This window comes from Nicotiana tabacum, mitochondrion (genome assembly GCF_000715075.1).
Source record: "Nicotiana tabacum mitochondrion, complete genome".
NCBI classification, from domain to species: Eukaryota; Viridiplantae; Streptophyta; class Magnoliopsida; order Solanales; family Solanaceae; genus Nicotiana; species Nicotiana tabacum.
Genome location: NC_006581.1, coordinates 36,544 through 57,189, shown reverse-complemented (window position 1 = coordinate 57,189; position 20,646 = coordinate 36,544). Strand labels below are relative to the sequence as shown.

The window sequence follows — 20,646 nt, the reverse complement described above, 5'->3', positions numbered from 1 at the left end:
TTGAAGGCTAGCTCCTGCTTCGGAGCTTCATCCCCACATCTCACATATTGGAAAAGGCAAACTAAAAAGGGGAACTCAGTCAATAGACAAAGAAAAAAACTGATATGTTACACAAAAACAATCCAATGTTTGTCTTTCTAAGGATTTATTTTCCTTGTCGTAGTTCATATTAAAGTTGGAAAAATTCTTCTTTTTCTTCTTATTGTGGAAACGGAGGGAAGGCAAAGGTCCGTAGGAGGACAACTATCAGTATTAGCTGACTGGTGACGAGGATCATATAGTTTGAGAGCTGGATCGAGGTTTAAAGCGTGGTTATGGCGGAATGTGCCCTATCCCGCGAAGGAGAGGAACCTTAAATGTAAGGAACTTAGGTCAAAACTACGCTCTTTCAGCCGGTTTAGTATAGTAGTAGTTTCAAATCAATGCAAGCCAATGGAAACCCTTCCTTAGGGACAGTCGCATAGACTGAGACGTGAATGTAAAGCAAGTGTTTGGGAAGTTGGCCCGACCCGTTTGGTTTATCATAAGAAGAAATCTCGGAGATCATCAAGGCCTACCATATTAATGGGATCTCTGGTAGTAGGCCCAAGCCCCGGAAGACAAGTGAGTCTTAATAACATAAGCGAGAATGCCGAGGTCTTGTCAAAGCCTCTTCAATCATTGAATCATTGTTCAGCGCTTTCTCTCGCATGCCTCTGTGGTCAATGGGAGCAGCAAAAGATCAAACCCCACCCCACTCGGCTCAAGCCGAGGAGTTCCAGTTCTTAAGATTTGGAAATCCTAGTGCGCTATTGCACCTGCTAGAAAGAACAGTTGAACTGCCATTGGCCCGGGTTCAGCCTTTACTTTGAATTAGACTTAGGCTTTAACGGGGCTTCTTCCTAAATATCAATTACCAATAGATTTCAGACTGATGCAAGGCTTGAATAGACAGGAAGAGATGGCTAAAGGAAGATTGCATATTTCTATTCAAAGAAAGCCCTTTCTTTTGAGTATCTTTAGTGAGCCTATAGATGGAGACCCTACAGAGCCCGTAAACTCCCGATTTAGACATGAAAATAGGCCATTCCGGACCTTTTACTCATGGAACGAGAAGACCGATGCCACTATCGCCTCTTGGCTTTGCTTTCATATAATCTATTCGACTGGAAGGAAGGTTATACGACTTTTTGACTTTGCAAGAGTAGTTTCATCGGTGGAAGGGAGGGAGAAGGTTTGGAACACCAATTCCTCTCATGAAAAGACTAACTTCCCAGGAAAAGAGATGCTTCCTTCCTCTTACTTCCTTTATTCGATGCGGCTATTCATCTAGTTGTGTATATAAAGAAGAGTTCTTTCTTCATTCAAGGAAGGGTTCCAAACCTTTTATAAAGAAGGGGTATTCCTCTGATTCCTCTTAGGCGATGTCTGGATCTCAGTCTATCTCTTTTTCTTTCAGTTCTTTCCGTGGTGGAAAGGAAATCAATCCACTCGTCCTAACTAAGATGCCACTGGATCAACTCCAGAAGGAATTCCTTACCAAGAAAAAGAGGGAGAGGAGCGAGAGACTTTCCCTGAAACCAAGCAATCCTGAAGTCAATGGAAGAAGTCGTTACCATTGAACTTTGACTTTATATATATATTACTATACCTTTTTTCTTTTTTTTTTTTAAACCCAAGTCAGTAGGTTGTTTCCGAGAAATACGCAAAAGCAAGTAGTGGACCGTCTGCTATCGGGACAGCCAGCCCAGTCGGCATCGGAGAATGCAAAGAAGGTGGTTAAAAGTCCCTGAGTGATGGTTAGGCCAAGCCCAAGAAAACCCTTCATATACCGTAAGATGCCTTTTACAGCCTGGAGATATACGGTGGTGAGAGTGAGGTATTGAAGGGCGCCAACAATGCTACGATATTCCGTTGCATCAGAGAGAGGAGCACCCTCGTATGCAGAGAGCTTTAAGCCAGACGCAAGGGGTGTGGGACATGGCTTGGAGTCTTGCAAATGAGTTCGAGTAATTCCAAGGTGTATTTAGTCTGAGTCAAGACTAGAGAAGTTGATGTACGTTTGACTTCGATTCCTAAGAAAGAAATGAAGATCACCAAGATCTTTCATGGCGAAGTGCGTACCTAGTCGCTGAATGAAAGAAGGGGGAGGAGCTGAAAGCCACTCTTTAGTAGGGTTCTACTTTTTCCATTATTCCAAATAAAAAAATAATATAAAGAAAGAAGTTGTTTTTTCTGTCCTTTAGCATAAGGGTAGAAGGAAGCCTAGAGGCAAGGGTCCAACTCTTCCTGAAATTGCGCTTAGTCTCGCTACCTCTTTAGTTGCCGCCCCCTAAAAGTCAGTGCTTGCTGCAGACCGATGAACGTGGATTATCCAGTATTGAGCAGCGGTCTAGCATCCTTACGCCTTCTACTAGTCTAAGCCACACTGGGACTGAGAGTGGAGTCATTCCCGTTTGAATGAAAAAGGTACGAAGTAGCTCGGTGTCGGCTCTGCTTGTTGGCGGAGGATGAAAAGATCTGCGCCTTTCTCCCCCTGTGATTATGGCTCGCCCGCCCAGTCTAGTACCAAAGCACCCCGGTTCAATACCCGGGAGTAGAAGAGAGAACTCCTCTTTCTCATAAGTAGTGCCTCTCCTTCTCTACTACCGTAGCTGTCGGAAATAGCGAATTTTACTTCTTTTCCCCGAGAGACTTTATTTTCTTTTTTGAATTTCCTCAGTTCGGATTCTTGTCTGCGGTGGGAGATGCATTCCGGTGCGATGTCTCCGGTTTAGACACCAGGCGCCAACCTTCCTAAAACGCTCTGTCTTTATTTAGGTGAAGGCAAATAGGTCAGCGCACTAGCCAAAGACTTCCAGTCTATTTAACAATGAAAGACTGATTCTTGATCTTCGAGCGCTTTGGTGCGCAGGCTTGGCTCCGGATCTTTGAAAAAGTCCTCGATGCGGCGAAAGTGAATTTAGGCATCTTCAAAAGCTTAACCAAAGAGAGGTGCATCGCGGTATACTTTTTTCTTTTCTTCGGTGGGTCATGATTCCTAAGTCGGGGTGCTTATAAACCTCTCTTCACTTTCTGGCGGGCATGCCTTGCAAGTCTCGTATGGTGGCGATTTTGATAAGTCTTTTTGATATGCCACTTGGATCTCACTCTCCTGAAGTGCTATCCTAAGTGCGTACTGGTTCATCACCGACGGGTGATTTCTGATCACGTAAAAAAAAACCTCGTTCTATTTGTCTTTTTTTTTTTCAATTAGTTAGTAAGTAAGTTCTCTTAGTCCCGAAGAGAGAAAAGTTGAACTACTCCTATATTTTTTAATAAAGGACTTGGAACCGGATTGTGGTAGGTAGGTGCGCGAATAATATAGGAATTGAGCGCAGTTTCCAATGTGAGAGGAATTCGCCCTAAGGCCTCATGAGAGCCTTAAAACAAACTGGTTTTTTTCATGACTGAATTTATCATCTCTTTCCTCAAACGAAGGATTCCCCTTAGCTATTCTTTCCTAAGTTTTCCCTTTCATCAGTACGTTTAGTCCTTATAAATTACCTAAATTGTACGTCAACTGCACCTGAAAGGGATGCCCGAGTCAGGGCTAGTGACAGGAGTGAAGTCCTAACATGGTAGCCGTACTGGAAGGTGTGGCTGGATCACCTCCTTTTCAGGGAGAGCTAATGCTTGTTGGAAGTCTGCTCTTTCCCTATCTTTGCTATCGATCGAACCATCTCGAAAGCACTAGGATCCGGATCTGTCTTATTGACCGGCTTTGGTCGAGCAACCGCTACATTTCTTGAACGGCTACTGCCTACATAACCCCTCTCCCTCTTTTCAAGGAAGTGAGTCTCAGACCCTATGTAGTTCTCGGTCCTTTTTTTATAAGTTCCTGACAGGTTCTTTTGTGGCTCTTCACTCCAGCCCTGAAGTAGTCTGTGAGCCCAATCTTTTTATCCGCGGTGGTCTTCCCACTCTCTTAAAGCTTTCAATAGCTTTGTCTTTGCTATCGAAGTAGGATGTGGTTCGTCGGAAAAATCCTTCATAATCTGTTGGATCTTTACAAGCTTCTCCGGTCCTGGAAGGAAGCCCTACTTTCCTTCCTTCCCCCAGCAGGCAACAACACTGGGAGGAAGACGATCAGGATCTCACGTATGGCAGCTGTTGGAACAAAGTCCGAATCCAAGAGGTACCTACCTAGAAAAAAAAGGGAAACTCACCACTCACTGGTGAAAGAGGAGAGAGAAAGGACCAATTGAAGTCCCCGGTGACCAACCATGGTCCCTGAATGCGTTTAGACACTTTCTTTAGCAGCTCCCAAAGACATCTCCTCTCAGATATCAGGTTTGAGGCCTTGGACGAGATAAAAGGCCTCAAACATTTCTTTATTACTAAAAGGGATCTGAAGAAAAAGAGTTTGCTCATCAGAAAACTTTCTAAAGACTAACTTTAGCATAAGAAAGGGAAGCATGCATTGACAAACTCTTCGACATACGACGGACCTAGCTGATTGATGTCATAAGCAATCTTCCTGGTCTAAGAGCAGCCTGAAATCGGAAGTTCACACTCAGCGTGAAGGAAAGTGCTTCTACTCTCTCTGAGCCCTCCATACAGTGGCACATCACCAGCCTTGCCTTAGTTCTCTTCTCGTTCAATGCTGTCTTTTCAGCGCTGATGGAAGCATGCCAAGGTGAAGTTGACGATCTGTTTAACCTTTTTCCGGATCTTCATCTTGCCCTATGAGCTTATGCAGTGAGTGCCGATGTTAAGGATCCTTTAGTTCTGAGCGAGGGCTTGACCCGTTGAGGAGGACATCTTCTTCCGCATCTCTCTTCTCAGATCGCCCATGATGGGACCCCTTATCTACGTCGTCGAAGAGATGGTCTTGGGACCCCATCTCCCACAGTAGACATAACAATTTGATTATTCCTATTAGATATGAGATAGCTCTTTATAGCCTCTATGGCTACTTCTCTTAAAAGCCTCGGTTGTCACCCCCGTAATCAAAAGACTTATCTTCAATTTCGTAAGGGAGACATCGGCACGACATTGTAGTAATATTATTATATTGAATAAGAATTGTAGTAGGGTATGGGGCGCTAAAGAGACATTACTGACTTGAAGCTCTGACCTCGGCTGTGAAACTAATGTTTTTAAGTTTCTTCCTTAGGATGATAGTTTATATAAATAGACCTATTTGCCGAAACGTAGCTTTCATTCATATATAGAATTCGGAAAATAGTCAGACTAAACGAAAAAGGTAAGGCTTGAACTGGCACTGCTGGAACCCACGTTTAAGGGTCGCTAACAAAAGGTGAAAGGAGGCCCTAGAGGAAGAATCTTTATACGAGTTCGAGGCGTGTAGCTTATAGTTACAGTTAGCCGACTCAATAGAAGAATGAAATAGGTGGGATCAGAGAGGGAAGTGACATCCAACTTGGGAAGCTCGGTACCACTAGTAAGAGGAGTGGCCAAAGGACGAGAATCAAGCATGTCTGCACGAGGCAAGAGATCTAGGGCATATTTCCGCTGACGAAGGATAAGAGTGCGCCCCTGCCGATACACTTCCATACCAAGAAAGTAGTGGAGAAGGCCCAAGTCTTTCATATTTTCATGAGCATGCAAGAACGAAAGAAGAGCAAGTATTCCCTGTTGATCACTACCTGTGAGAAAAAGATCATCGACATATAAAAGAAGGTAGATACTATCCCCAGATGTGTGACGAATGAATAAAAAGGTATCACAGGCACTGCCACGGAATCCCTTTAGAGCACAATATAGTGCTGAAACAAGTGAAAAAAGCTCTGGGAGCTTGCTTCAGTCCATAAAGAGCTTTGTGAAGTCGGCAGACATATCCTGGATGAGCGGTATCCAGAAAACCAGGAGGTTGAGACATATAGACCCCCTCCTCAAGAGTTCCGTGTAAAAAGGCATTACAGACCTCCAGTTGCTTAAGAGCCCAATTATATGTGCAAGCGAGATAATTTATAATACGAATAGTAGTAGGTTTGACAACAAGACGTGAAGGTATCATAAAAGTAAATACCTGCCTGCTGATGGAAGCCTTTCTCCATAAAGTATGCCACTGGAGGGGTCCTTCCCTGCAATGTATGTAGGAGGGTCAGCTTCTACTTACTTCCTTCTAGAAGCGAAGGTTGGCAAGGAAGACCCATTCAGTATACCAATGTTAGCGAATCAGATTCTTCAAAAGAAGAGTCTGCAGGGGCAGCAAATCTAGTTTCCAAATAAGTCAGAATCTTAGCGGAAGCTCTTCCTTTGACAGCTATTCCTATGTCAGCTACTACTTTGTCAGAGGCTAAGTTCCCTCTATCTTCCGGGAAGGGAGTAGAAGAAGAAGTCCTCGTGACTCGGCTACATAAATTCTCACATCATCCGAATAGATTTACATTGTCAATCAAATAGAGAAAGATAGTTTTTTGTACTTACCTTCCTACTAATAATAGATATGGTCGGTGATGCGATCCCCTTTCCTACCTAATCTAAGACTAATCTTAGTTTACAAGAAGTTTTCTTATGAAAGAAAGTGGACGTTTCTTTTTACTCAGTGAATGTTGCCGAATCTCTCGTTCTATAGGAGTAATAAGCGAAAAAGGGGATTCTTTAGGCTACTCCGCGGAAGAGTCAACGCGAAAGAATGGTAGTATTCAACTTTCTATTGTCAATGTTCAAGTTCTTTGTCTTAGCTTATCTTATTCTTCTTGAATTGTCTCGAATTACCTACGGAGTTTGAGGGGTTCACTAGATTTTTGATTCCTTCTCCATTTCTGAGAGCTGGGAAAGGTAAAGATTACTATATTCTTTCTTCCCTCTCTTCTTCCTCCCTGACTTCATACTCGTTCTAACCCAACAAAAAAGGGCAGAGTTCCATTTGGTGGGTGGGTCTAGGGCGAACGAAAGAGATGTGTAGCAGAGGGCAGGTGAGGCATTGTGTCGTCGAAGAGAAAGAAATTGGCTCTTCCATTTCTTAGTAGGAGTGCCCCTATGTTAGCAGGACATTTCGTCCAAGAACAAGGTTTGAGTTAGTGCACTAACTACCTTCTTTTTTCTCGCCTAATGGCTCTATCTCTGAGGTAACCCGGACTAGTAGCAACCGATTCTAGTAAATAAGATATTCTTAAATAGAATTGGTTCTTCTTTCTCTCTCCTTTCTTCTAGAGGAATTGAGTCCTTCATTTCGGTCTAACTTCCTTACTCTACCCCGGTCTCACTCCGACAGCGTACTATCCTAGACCTCTGTCTATCCCGACATTGATAGAAATTCATAGTTCTAGTACTTGCATTGCGGTCCGTCCATTAGTTCGATGATACTACAGCTACTACTGCAACTGCAAGAACAGCTACTGGAAAAAGATTCAACACTATAGTCTCGCCCACAACGAGGAAGTTTGAGATGAATGGGAAAAAGAGAGTCATGGAAATGATAACTAGGAGAGCGGCTGAGGCGATCAGAGAACGAATGGAAGATAAGAGCGTGGGATCAAAGAGAAAAAAATGGGATGAGGAAAGGCAAAGCTATTAATCTACCTCTGAGGTAGAGGTTAAATTTCACCTTCAAGATTTCGATTAATTGAATCTCCCGCCCCTACTTCTACTAAAGCTAGCTCCCCCTTCATCGTCCTTTTTTATTTCTTAGCTGCGACTTCCTCTCTATACACAATTCCTTTTTTGTGGGTTGTGCTGTAATAAGAAAGATCTTGCTATGACCATACCGATTCTCTCAACGCTCTCTCTTTTTTTCGCCAGTTAACTATTTTGATTCTTTTAGTGTGGGCTAAGACTTTTTGCTTTTCTTTCTATTGATTGAGACCTAGCCTCTCTCCTTTGGTTCGTAGCCTTGGGGTTATACACTTTTCCTTAAGGCAGAGGTTTTGCCCCGCTAGGAAAGAATGGAACTTCAGAAACATGTACTCCGTCGAAGGCAAAGAGGTTTCAGCAACCCTAGAGCTAGTTCAACTTGAAGACTGTCTTTTTCTCTATACGGAATTCCTAGGAGTCCACAAAAGAAGGCAGTACCAAATAACCTAGAATAAGGAAGTTTTAGACCCACTCAAGGGAACTAGCAAAGAAGCAAGATGTCCAGTCACCTGGTCTTTAGGATTCTTACGATAGCAGGCGAGACTAAGCAGAAATACAAAGTGTAGGTAATTCTTTATCCACTCTGCCGGATCAATCACATTTGACACCTAAGGAAGGAGAATTAGCGGCATCTCCTTCGAGAAGAGCCCATATTCTCATAGTAATACTATGAGATAGATTAGGAAAGACTTCGTTTTCCTCCAACTCCGGGTCAAGGTTTGCATTTAGCTGAGGTAGAAGTTCGTTAGCAAGTGGAAAGTCAAAAAGGGGGTCATTCTCTTCTAATTGAACTTCCCCCCCATCCTGTACAGGGGCTAAGCTTACTTGAATTCCTTCAAATTCAAGGGTTATAGGAGCCTCCTTTTCTTGAAGAAGAGGTGCATCCCCATTTCCTTCCGCCTTATTTCCATTTCCCCCTTCGGCCTCTCCCTCTTCGAGTCGTCTTCGCTTCTTTTGAGAAGAAGGCTGTTCAAGCATAAGGTCATCGTCCCCTTTCTTTCTTTTGTTTAATTGGCTTCTTCGATAGAGGCTTATGGATAGAATTGAAAGGGCGGTGAGGATTGTTCCTAGAATCATAGGGGAAAGGAATCTCCATTTCGAACTAAACAACCAGCGCGCTTGTTCCTATTTCATTTTCTTCTTCCAAGTCCTTGCACTGAGTTACTTACGGAATCTCAAATCTTGAGGCCGGGCCTCAGATGGATTAGGCGGGGACAGGATTCGAACCGATGACTTAAGTAATTTCTTATTATACGATATCTTCACCATGGATGATAGGATTCCTCCTGGAAGCGAAGGCAGGAGCAAAGCCTATTGATTCACCAGTTTGCTAACCTACTTGTCGGCTACCCGCACTCTGTAACCAGAATAGGGCTCTGGACTTAAAACCACCCGCTTTTAGAAGTCTGGAAGGCGGCGCCTAAACTAGTCGGACTTGCTTGAATCGATAGGCTTACCGGACTTCTCTGTCTATTCAATTGATTTTGTTGCAGACTCTTCCCCACGCCTATTTGTTCCCCCGGCCCTGTAGCTAAAGTCAAGCCTCTTCATTCATTCATGGCAATCGGTCTAGTAAGGAAGAAGTGAGCTCTAGCCTTAGTCTTAGTACGCGCACTCCGACCTATGGCTTTTCGATGATTTCGATCAGACAGAAGCTGAGAGTGGTGCTCTAGCTCCCACTGAGCTCTCCTCATCGGCTAAAACTTCTACTAAGATTGAAAAGAGTGTAGACTTGTCTCCAAGGATGGAAGGATCTTCCACAAAAAGGAAGGTACCTGTCGTTCGTACTCATCGCCAACCAACTACCACTACCTTGGTCACGATTCCAGTTCCTATGGGTCACAAATGACGACACGAACCTGTATGCGTCGTCAAATTACAGTTTCGACCTCGTTTGCCCGGTTTTGATTGTCGGAACCCTTCTTAACCACTTAAGTGACTAGTTTCGCACAAACTCATCCGGAACCTTTGGAAATCGATCCGACCAGTCCCGATAAGTCGTAAATGACGGCTCGAACCTACGGGTTCGGTCAAATTACCATTTTTCCCTCAAAAAGAAAATTTCGAGGTTTCGGGTCGTCACAAAGAACATGATAAGAACAAATGCAGAATCCAAAGAGTGACATGGCAGATGAAGAACAAAATTCCGTTTGGTAATCCTAATTTTTCTTGTTTGCTATTGGGGGTTATAATACATATCACAGTGTGTATATACATACATGTCTTGCATTCATTGGTTTGATGTACACACCGGATGTGACACGGGATGTGGGTAAGTTTTATTTAGGTTAGACTTTGCTGTTTTCAGTCACAAGTTGAAGACAACTGAAGATGGAAACCACCAAAGGATGTGGTGCAGTGGATGAGGCTGCTCCGCCTTTAACCAGAGGTCTCGGTTTCGAGCCATGGGAATGGATAAATCCTTGGTAAGGAGCGCTTCCCCCAAATGGGCCCTACGCGACGCGAATCCGGATTAGTCGGATTCCAATCGGGCTACCTCTGAAGGAAGGTGGCGGCGAGGAAGGGTATTTCGAATCTCGATCAAATAGCGTAGCACGGGACCGCGCCAAGCATAGCGAGTTAGGTATGGGCTTTCTTTCACTACCAGAATCACCATTTGGCAGGGCTACTAGGACTTGGGTCTCTCTCTTGGGCGGGGCATCAAGTACATCTATCTTTAGCGATTAACCAATTTCTAAACGCTGGAGTAGATCCTAAAGAGCTACCACTTCCTCATGAATTTATCTTGAATCGAGATCTTTTGGCTCAACTTTATCCCAGTTTGCCGAGGGAGCAACCCCATTTTTCACCTTGAATTGGTCAAAATATGCGGAATTTCTTACTTTTCGTGGAGGATTAGATCCTGTAACTGGGGGTCTGTGGCTGACTGATATTGCCCATCGCCATTTAGCTATTGCATTTATTTTTCTCGTTGCTGGTCATATGTATAGAACCAATTTCGGGATTGGGCACAGTATGAAAGATCTTTGAAATCCTTGATAGTCTGGAAAGGGAACGCGAATCTAGCCACCACTTTCTTTATTTAAAGAAAAAGAAAGAGGGTGCGGGTCAAATCCGCATCTTTGCGCCCTTTACTTACTTCAAGGGATGGTGCGTCCGATACATGATTGGTTAATGACGATTCTCAACAGCATCTGTAAGATCTCGAGGCTTACTAGACGGAATTCGATCAAAAATGAAAACTTTGGATATTTTTCTTAGAAGGAGATGAACTACCTATAGATTTGTATGTAAGTGCACGATAGGAATTAAGAGAAAGCTGGCATCCAATCAAGAAAGAATCACTTCGGACAATTAGACTAAGCTTCCCCCTTCTCTCTCTTCTTTAGCTAATGATGAAGCAAATCCCTAAAGTCAAAGTAGTCCATGAAAGCATCTATTTTTTCCGTTCAAGAAATTGCTTATGTAAAGATGGGGTGAGTCTCTTATAAGATCTTCCTTTCTTCTCTTTTCTTCTATTAGTTAGCTTGGATTGAGAAAGCTCCGCCCAATAGCGCTTAGCCATGTGTGTGTAGACCGAAATGGTCTCGCGAAGCCGGTCAACGGTAGCCTAAGAGCAAGTCAAAACTACGAGAAGGGCGCGAGAAGTTTTCTGAAGGTAGAGAGAGATTTTAAAATCAGACTTCAAGTTGGTGTAACGCGTCTTAAGAAGGCAGAGACCGCCCCAGGCTTCGCCCTAATTCCCATCTAAGGTTGAATAAGATTAGATTAGTCTCGCTAAATTCGTTCTCGAATGATTCATCGATGGAATTAGGCCTAGGTCTATGAAAATTTCTTGTGATTCCCCTTCTTTCTTCGACGAAGGCATACACGCATCGATAGGGAACCCAAAGAAGAGCTAGAAAAAGGAAAGCGGCACCTTAACTTAATAGCTCCATTTCTTGTTCCTGAGCGGAAGGTACGCTCAGCCCCTGATACATTGCTATTTCTTAATCCTTGCGGCCAGGAATAATGAGTCGGTTGGCTGTTAGAGTATAGCCTCTCTCGGGGTTAGCGATAAGAGTACACCGGCCCGTGTGGTAGCGGGCGAACTAAGGATTTCGTGCTTGCAAGGAAGCGTGCAAGTGGGTGAACGCATCACCAGCCAAGCTAGTCACTTGGAACATAGGGGTATTCAATCCCCGAGCTTCTGGGCCTTGAGAACCGACTTCGGATTTGCTCCTTAGATAGTGAGTAGCAAAGAAGGGTAGGGTTTAAAGTTTAGGGTTTTCACTTCCACGTCCCAGCTCGTCGAAGCTACCGCGTATCGATTGAAATTTCCCTCCTCAGCCGGAGGCGGAACCGGCTCCCCCTGAACCATCCTCGGAAGAGTAAGAAAGGAGAAGGGAAGGGGAGTTTCTCGCCTCCAAAGAGTATAAAGAAGCGGAGTGTCACCCCAACAAACTAGACGCACGCATCAAGGCGTTCTGCCAACGAGCGAAGGCGATCGCTCAAGAAAGGGGATTCAGCCCCGGCAAATGCGATGCAGTGAAAGACGCTGCGGACTATGTGGCCGGTGACGTAAAAGATATGCCGGCAGCTAGCCAACTCCGCTTTCTAACGAGGTTAAGGCGTGACCTAGAAAACGGAAACAGCGAGACCTGGGGTCTCATCGAACGAGAAGTTCGAAGATGGAGACCAGGTTCGGCACGAAATCATAAAGGTTTGAGGACCCGTTGGTCAAAGGAAAGGGAAGGTCCTGCTTCCGGGACGGAGCCGTATGACGCGAGAGTGTCACGTACGGTTCCTTTGAGAAGGGTGTGATACCACCACCTATCAGGCCCGACGAGCGGTCCACGGAGCTGCATCCCTACTCACCTGGTCTATGCACATCGCTCTCTCCAGGAGGTTGGCCGCCTATCCTAGATCTTCCCATTTCCAAGAAGATCCCGGGCTCGATCTGGTTTAGTATCAAGGTGATTCTTTTTCTGTTCCTATATATATGGGTCCGTGCAGCATTTCCACGATATCGTTATGATCAATTAATGGGACTTGGCCGGAAAGTGTTCTTGCCTCTATCATTAGCTCGGGTAGTCCCCGTTTCTGGTGTTTTAGTCACCTTTCAATGGCTCCCTTAATTATGTGCGAGGAATTGCCCTATTGAGTAATGGGAAGCGGGCTAGTCCCCGAAAATGCCCCGCCCGTAAGTTCCTTTGTCGTTGGGGAAAAAAAAATCTCTTTTTATTTTTAGATTCGAAATTCTTCGTTTTTTTCTCCCAATTTCCCACTCTTTCTGTGAGGCAAAACCTCACCACACTACACTACACTTCGACACAAGAGAAGAGGACCGGGCGCTTTGTATCTTCGGGATAGGAGTTGGCGGTCTTCTTTAAGAGAACTTCAATCTAATACTCATTATGGATCAACTCATGTTTCCACTCTATTTTCATTACGAAAATCTCTCACGTCAGGATCTGTTGCTCAAACCGAATCACGCCAACGTTATGGAAGTTCCTGGATCGTGTAAAATAATAGTAGTACCAAAGACAGCACCTTCTATCAAAAATGGAAAATTGGCTATGGAGATTCCGTGCGGTCAGAAATTAATACAGACACAAAGGGCTTCAACAGGAAAGTCGTTTCGATCCAATCCATTCTTGGGGTCAAATAAAGACAAAAAAGGATATGTCAGTGACCTAGCACGACAAAGCACTCTCCGAGGGCATGGAATGTCTAATTTTTTGGTCAGAATATCCACAGTAATGTCTCTGTTAGATTCTCCGGTCGAAATAAGGGAAAGGTCAATTCTATTCTCGATGGAAACGGAATTTTGCGAATTCTCCCCCGAACTGGAAGATCATTTCGAGATCTTCGAACATATTCGAGGGTTCAATGTTACTATTGTAACTTCGGCCAACACACAAGATGAGACTTTACCACCGTGGAGCGGCTTTTTGCAAAAAGATGAGGGGGAAACTCAGTAAGATGTCGGAGAAGCGAAATATACGAGATCACAAACGTAGATTGCTCGCGGCTAAATATGAATTGAGACGAAAGCTTTATAAAGCCCTTTGTAAAGATCCCGATCTTCCTAGTGATATGCGGGACAAACATCGTTATAAGTTGTCCAAGTTGCCAAGAAAGAGTTCCTTTGCACGAGTAAGAAACCGATGTATTTACACGGGTCGCCCTCGTTCTGTATATGAGAAAAATTTCTCGTATCCTTTTTCGTGGATTAGCATCTCGAGGTCCTTTGATGGGCATAAAGAAATCGTCTTGGTAGCAACCACCAAACCAATAGAACAAGGGTTAGCTCCGCAGCAGGTCTACAAGCAAGGTAAGTAGGTCCATTACCAGCCGGCTCCGGACCGAAAAGACCTAACGGACTAATCCCTTATCTAGGATCGTAGATGCTAACGGGGCGGGAATCGAAGTGGGGGACCCCTCTACCGCCTGTGTCTATCTCCTGTCAAGTATGCTCCCCAGACATAGACTACGTACAGGGTAGTACTCTTGGAAAGATAGAATATCACCGCGTGAACATAACATTACATTAAGTTACGAATGTAACTCCCGAAGGATCGACCACTATTCTAAATATAGTAAGGCGGAGAACTGTTGTTCAGTGGAGCGCCGGAGTGCGGAGGTTGTTCCCATCATTGAAGTCAGGGTGTGGGGATGAGCCTTCCGAATGAGAAAGAAGAAAAGTGCTTAGTTTCGTTGGAAAAACCAACGCAAATATCATATTGACTTTCTCTCGCCCTACTTCTAAAGATAGATAGAAAAGGTTGGAGAGAATGACTTTCTGAAATTCTCTCCTTTCTAAAGCTGCGCAAGGCGGCCCCCCCAGAACAAAGCCCCACCCCTCTTTTCCCCCCTTTAATGAAGGACCCTCGCCTCGCTTCCTATTCATTTGTGGGTCTGGACCCGAGGGCCTTTTTTTTTCAAGAGGTGATTTCGAGAATCAACCAACGGAAAAATCCGTAGCCCAGGTGACTCACAGCCTCCCTCTCGCCCAAATAAATGAAATGGGATGAATCAAATCAATAAGCTTTTTGATTGATTCAGGGCGCAGCGAAGCCAAATTAAATCAAGGCAAGGGGGCTTACTTTTCCTGAGGCTGATTCATCCTATTCAAATTTAGCTATGCTAATGGAAGAGGAAAAGTTTTCAGATGAGATGGACCCCCAAGAGATGAGCGAGAACCCCCAATTGCTTAGGGGTCGCACTCTGTCCCGCTTGGTGGACGAAATCTTCTCTCCTTTTAGAATTCTTTCTCCCACACACCTTTTTTGCCCTCTTTCACCGAGGAGGAAAGAATAATCTTCCAAGCGGACAGAGACAAAAATTTCCATTAGATTCATTCCTAAGCTTGCTTTGTTGCAGCAAGATGATCAGTCCGAGAGTGCTGGAGAGAAGAGAAAGCGGTAAAAACCTCTCTTATTCGGTCACCGAGAAGTCGGACGACTCTTCAGTAACCCAGGGTGATCCGACCCCTTCGACGCTTTTTTCGCTGTATACCCCCTCCATCCTTCGGAAGTGGAAGAAAGGGTACTCTAATTTGAATACATAGTAGGGCCCCAGAACGCTAAAAGGTGGGGGAACTAGAGTTGTCACGATAGAAAAGATAAATAAATAAATGACTATAAGGAACCAACGACTCTCTCTTCTTAAACAACCTATATCCTCCACACTTAATCAGCATTTGATAGATTATCCAACCCCGAGCAATCTTAGTTATTGGTGGGGGTTCGGTTCGTTAGCTGGTATTTGTTTAGTCATTCAGATAGTGACTGGCGTTTTTTTAGCTATGCATTACACACCTCATGTGGATCTAGCTTTCAACAGCGTAGAACACATTATGAGAGATGTTGAAGGGGGCTGGTTGCTCCGTTATATGCATGCTAATGGGGCAAGTATGTTTTTCATTGTGGTTCACCTTCATATTTTTCGTGGTCTATATCATGCCAGTTATAGCAGTCCTAGGGAATTTGTTCGGTGTCTCGGAGTTGTAATCTTCCTATTAATGATTGTGACAGCTTTTATAGGATATGTACTACCTTGGGGTCAGATGAGCTTTTGGGGAGCTACAGTAATTACAAGCTTAGCTAGCGCCATACCTGTAGTAGGAGATACCATAGTGACTTGGCTTTGGGGTGGGTTCTCCGTGGACAATGCCACCTTAAATCGTTTTTTTAGTCTTCATCATTTACTCCCCTTTATTTTAGTAGGCGCCAGTCTTCTTCATCTGGCCGCATTGCATCAATATGGATCCAATAATCCATTGGGTGTACATTCAGAGATGGATAAAATTGCTTCTTACCCTTATTTTTATGTAAAGGATCTAGTAGGTTGGGTAGCTTTTGCTATCTTTTTTTCCATTTGGATTTTTTATGCTCCTAATGTTTTGGGGCATCCCGACAATTATATACCTGCTAATCCGATGTCCACCCCGCCTCATATTGTGCCAGAATGGTATTTCCTACCGATCCATGCCATTCTTCGTAGTATACCTGACAAAGCGGGAGGTGTAGCCGCAATAGCACCAGTTTTTATATGTCTGTTGGCTTTACCCTTTTTTAAAAGTATGTATGTACGTAGTTCAAGTTTTCGCCCGATTCACCAAGGAATATTTTGGTTGCTTTTGGCGGATTGCTTACTACTAGGTTGGATCGGATGTCAACCTGTGGAGGCACCCTTTGTTACTATTGGACAAATTTCTCCTTTAGTTTTCTTCTTGTTCTTTGCCATAACGCCCATTCTGGGACGAGTTGGAAGAGGAATTCCTAATTCTTACACGGATGAGACTGATCACACCTGATTAGTGAGAAATTCTGACACCAATCATTTACGAGTGAGTATTACACCAAGAATTTACAAGCGGATCGAGGAATGAAGGGAGAGGAATTAGAATAGAAAGAAAGAGACGGATTTCGAATTAGAGTAAGGGCACGCTAAGACATTCCTTTTCGTGCTTTCGATCTGCTTACTTATTATAAAGATAAAAAAAATAATAGATAGGCGGAAAGGCTTTACACAAGACCACAGAGCGAGAGAGAGAGCCTTCGCTTACCTGCTTAACCGTACCCTCCTATCGTACCTATATAGCCTTTCCTTCAGTTATATCCAGTTTCAGTTCTGCTTCCAACTACCGATGGGAGAAGGCTTGGACGTATAGCAAGATTAAATAAGAGGTATTGCATACGGGAATGATATATTAAATGAAAGGTTGGAAACAGAGCTGGAGATGAGCGCTAGCCAGAACGAAATGGACATATGAGCGATCGATTACGAGAGCTCGACCGATCAGACCGGGAAGAAGAGAAAGAAAGGTCAATCTCCGAAAGGCCTTCGCAGAGCTGAGCTTTAGGGGGGAATACTTTTTGTGGTCTTGCACATGGAAAAGTCAAGTATTCTACGCAGGCTTGATTTACCGGAATTTTTGCTTCAAAGAATGCTTTCAAGCTAGGAATTAAAGCACGGATAGCTTTATTTGACAATTAGCTGGAAGTCGGGTATGCCTATTCAACATAAACTAAGGCGCTGGGTAGATCGTAGATTGCCGGGTATGAATTCGATTCTAAGTCGGAGAATGCCCATGAATAGGGTCTTATTACAGAATCCGCTGTTTTGAAAGTAGCCCTAGACAGATCATTGCTAAGAGGAGAGCAGGGAATTTCTTGCTAATCAGGTGCTATCATCGTATTATAATGATTATTCCGACGTCAGAGCAGACGGGACTACCAATCCCAGAGTGAATTAACCTTGTCTGCACTACCACCTTAGTTTACTAGACCTTGGGGAATTGGCTAGTTACCTTCACTCCGCGTGGCAGCCTACCTACGTTTTGTCTTTTTCCTACGAGACCTTATAGTTTCCCAGCCTTTCTCCGCCTACATGCCCCCCGAAATCAGATTGGCTTTTTTCTTGAGGAAGGCCCATCCGCTTTTGTTTTCGAATAAGACTAAGGCGTGAGCGAGGGTCTCTTTGTGGTGGTCTTTCACCATCTTCCTTTTGATTGGCCTATATCTTGGAATCCGGTCTTTCGCTATTCCCACAGTCCCTTAGTCCCGTACCGGCTGTCGGTCTATCTCATATTCGCAGAAGAAGGAACTTGCTTAATGCCGGAAGTGTAATTAAGTAGGCGGCTGGTCGTAGAATAGTCTTTTCAGTAAGTGCTGTTGCAGTTGTAGAACCATTGGCCATTGATTCTTCCTCGCAAACCTTTCATCCCCGCTGTCTAGCTCTCTCGTAGTCCAAAGCTAATTCAATCGTATCCGCCTTTGAGGAAAAGACCGAATCAGTCTTTGAGCCATCCTAATAAATCCTCGTAGGTAATGCTCTTGGTCTGCCTTCAATCAGTTTCTCAGCCTAAGGCTTCGCTCTATTACCTGTGTTGTAAGCTTTCCAGTCTTTGAAGTAAGGTTCAATGCTAGGAAAAATGCTTTTGCTTCGCGGGTCTATCACCCCAATTGGTTTAGTTAGGAAATTTTTTATATGAGTATGCCCCTATCCCGTAAGCCTTCCATCGTTGCAAGCCCCTTCCATTCGGCCCAAGCTTTCTTTCGATTACGTCTGCTTCCGATTCTGTTATTCCGTTAGCCTTAGTTAGTCGTTTAGTCAAAGCCGTACGTATGCCCCTTTCGAATCGTTCTATCATTCGAAGTAGGAGCTGGGGTTGCGGGCAGAGAACTATTGGTATAGCGAGTTCATGTGCTTGCAGTTGGGTTACTACCATCCCCCTAACCATTAGTATCACACTCTGTGAAGTGTCTCTCTGGTATTGGGATAACTTCAAGCCCCTTAGCTCGCTTGTATCGGGGGGAGCTTACTTCACTTGTTTTCTTTAAGTCACTTGCCAGGAGGGAAAGCAGCAGATAAAGAGCACCATCACCTTACTTAACAAAGGGCTTATGCGAAAGAGAGCACCGCTTCCCCGAGAAGATAATCCGCTTTCCTAAAATCCCTACTTTATTGCTCTAGCTCTTGACTCATATGGCACTGAAATTGGATAGGTTCACGCTTAGGCCTGGTTATGGAAACTCTTTAAGCATAGTAAATTTTGCCTTTTCCATAGGAAACTCCAACTTAAACAGGAACTGGCCTGGAACTATATGTAAGGGCACTCTCATCCACTGGCTGCAAGGAAACAACTGGATTGGCTTTTCTAACTCTCTTTAAAAGAGACTGCTTTCAAATTCACTTGCCCTAGAACCTGCTTTTTATTGATATTGATCTAGAATCAGCTATTCCTAGTTTTTTTTATTATTCCTAGCCAGAGAAATTAAACTAATCTCGAGATCCAGAAACCTATCTATACGCCTAGCCTTAAGCAAAAGAAATCTCGTTAGCCCTACCATAGAAACTATTACCTCGACTTGGATTGAAAGGAAGAACTTAGGACTTTGGGACTTACCCTAGGACGTAAACCCCTAGCATTCCAATTGAAACTCAAGGAGATGGAACTAAACAGGCTTAGGCCCTTTTCCTCTTTCAAGGGGACTAGAGGGAATGCAACTACTGAGACAGCAACTCAAACAAAATCCCGAGAGAAAATAAAAGATTAGTGAGGTAAGGTCTATAGACTGTAAGGCAGAAGGCTTGAAAGGAAGAGCACTCCTACTTACTTTTGGGAGAAATCCTAGACACCTTAGACACCGGATCCTCGGTAGGACTCTTATTTGATAGGCATTAGTGGATTTGAGGGTTTGGGGTTTCACTCGCAGACCCAGCCCTGCTGCTTCCATAAGTCTCCTATCCTAAGTTTCTTTCTTTGCATGAATCAAGTTCTTCGACAGGACCATCCCGACCGAGGGCTAATCATAGATCTACTATGGTCTTTTTTTTTATTCTTTTATCTTATTTCCGGTTAAAAGCCTTTTCTGGAAGCATTATGTTGAGTCACTCCAAGAGTAGAATCAGCAGCTCACCTCACGTTTTAGGAACCAAATGAGGAATCACACGTAGACGGACCTGAGCATTCTCCTGCTCTACGGACCCCTCTGGAGCTAGAGTTGGGGCTGCTTGACGCTCTTCTCCTTTCGAGTGAATTGAATTACTTCGGCTCGGATGCCTTTGATCAAATGGAAGGATGGATGCCTGCCTTTAGCGACTTCGTTCGGTCATTCCTTCTTTACTTGTTCGCTATGGCTTGAGAGTTAATCGCACGAGAGAGTAAGTAAGAGATTGAAAAGAGGATCATTGGACCTCGCTCTCGGGCCCAGAGGCAGAGCAAAGAAAGCCTTAGATCTTTGCTTGTTTCGTGGTATGGACCAAAGCAAAGGTTCTGCTGCTATCGACACCTACCCAATTAACCAAAAGTATAATCGATCGAGACCGAAGCTTCTGCAATTGTGGAATTCCGTTCAAATAGAAAGCTTTTTGGCCAGTTCAAGGTCAGTCGTGAGCTGTAGGAAAAGATAGTAGCGAACCAGAAGAAATTCCCGTAGTTGCATAAGGGGGACGTTGAAAACATTCCAGCAGATAGTATGTAATACTCTTATCAAAACGAGCACTATACTCTTTCTTAGTTTAGGGCAGAAACATACTCAAGGAACGCAAAGCTAACCCTAAAAATGGAATATTACCTCAGCTCAAAGGTTGTTTACTCAGATATTTCTTATCAAAGCGAGGGATTCGTTTCAGGCGAAATCAAATCAGAAGCAATTTCCGCTCTACCATTAATTGTTGCTATTTCCGCACCCCTGTCCGGTGGTTTGAGAAAGAAAGTCGAGACATTCAGAAAGAGAGTTATGGCATTTCTAGCATTGAAAATCCCTATTCTTATTGAATAGTTCAAATAACTAGTTGAATATACCTATTCTTTTCAAGAATAGCCTCCCCTTATCGAAAAGAAGGGTCCGAAGAAGACAGAACTGGCCATCCTTCTCATCCCCCTAAGGAAGTAGAGCGCGGTGAAAGAATTCCGTCGTTCAGTCGAAGGGGTTCAATGAAGGCTGCTGTTGAGGTTTTTATTCCAACTAGCGAGGAAAGGCCTCTATGAGTGTATAAGGCAGGATTCTAGTGGTTCGGTTCGTGTGGATGCTAACGTAGATAAAGGTCGAGCTAAGTAGAGAGTCCAGTTGCTTCCAATAGCTTCCGTCAAGCTAGTAAAATAAAAAGAATCCATTTCTTATTTCGTTT

General features: G+C 44.0%; 7 protein-coding genes across 7 annotated transcripts in view, besides 1 other annotated feature.

The window, feature by feature from the left end:
* Positions 1–228: part of a repeat region (repeat 1) that runs on past the window's edge.
* Positions 229–913: 685 nt separating this feature from the next.
* Positions 914–1,312, top strand: orf132 (hypothetical protein). Its single transcript has one exon. It carries the CDS (start codon positions 914–916, stop codon positions 1,310–1,312), a length of 399 nt encoding a protein of 132 aa, YP_173371.1.
* Positions 1,313–8,154: 6,842 nt separating this feature from the next.
* On the bottom strand, positions 8,155–8,640 carry orf161 (hypothetical protein). The gene has a single exon. It carries the CDS (start codon positions 8,638–8,640, stop codon positions 8,155–8,157), a length of 486 nt encoding a protein of 161 aa, YP_173370.1.
* Positions 8,641–12,382: 3,742 nt separating this feature from the next.
* On the top strand, positions 12,383–20,646 carry nad1 (NADH dehydrogenase subunit 1; one part of a trans-spliced gene, as the record gives it; the window's edge cuts it). Coding sequence (YP_173351.1) covers positions 12,383–12,641 — 259 coding nt within the window.
* Positions 12,933–13,487, top strand: rpl5 (ribosomal protein L5). Its single transcript has one exon. It carries the CDS (start codon positions 12,933–12,935, stop codon positions 13,485–13,487), a length of 555 nt encoding a protein of 184 aa, YP_173369.1.
* On the bottom strand, positions 13,402–13,767 carry orf121a (hypothetical protein). The gene has a single exon. The coding sequence runs from the start codon at positions 13,765–13,767 to the stop codon at positions 13,402–13,404; it is 366 nt and encodes a 121-aa protein (YP_173368.1).
* rps14 (ribosomal protein S14) lies at positions 13,489–13,848 on the top strand. Its single transcript has one exon. The coding sequence runs from the start codon at positions 13,489–13,491 to the stop codon at positions 13,846–13,848; it is 360 nt and encodes a 119-aa protein (YP_173367.1).
* cob (apocytochrome b) lies at positions 15,143–16,324 on the top strand. The gene has a single exon. It carries the CDS (start codon positions 15,143–15,145, stop codon positions 16,322–16,324), a length of 1,182 nt encoding a protein of 393 aa, YP_173366.1.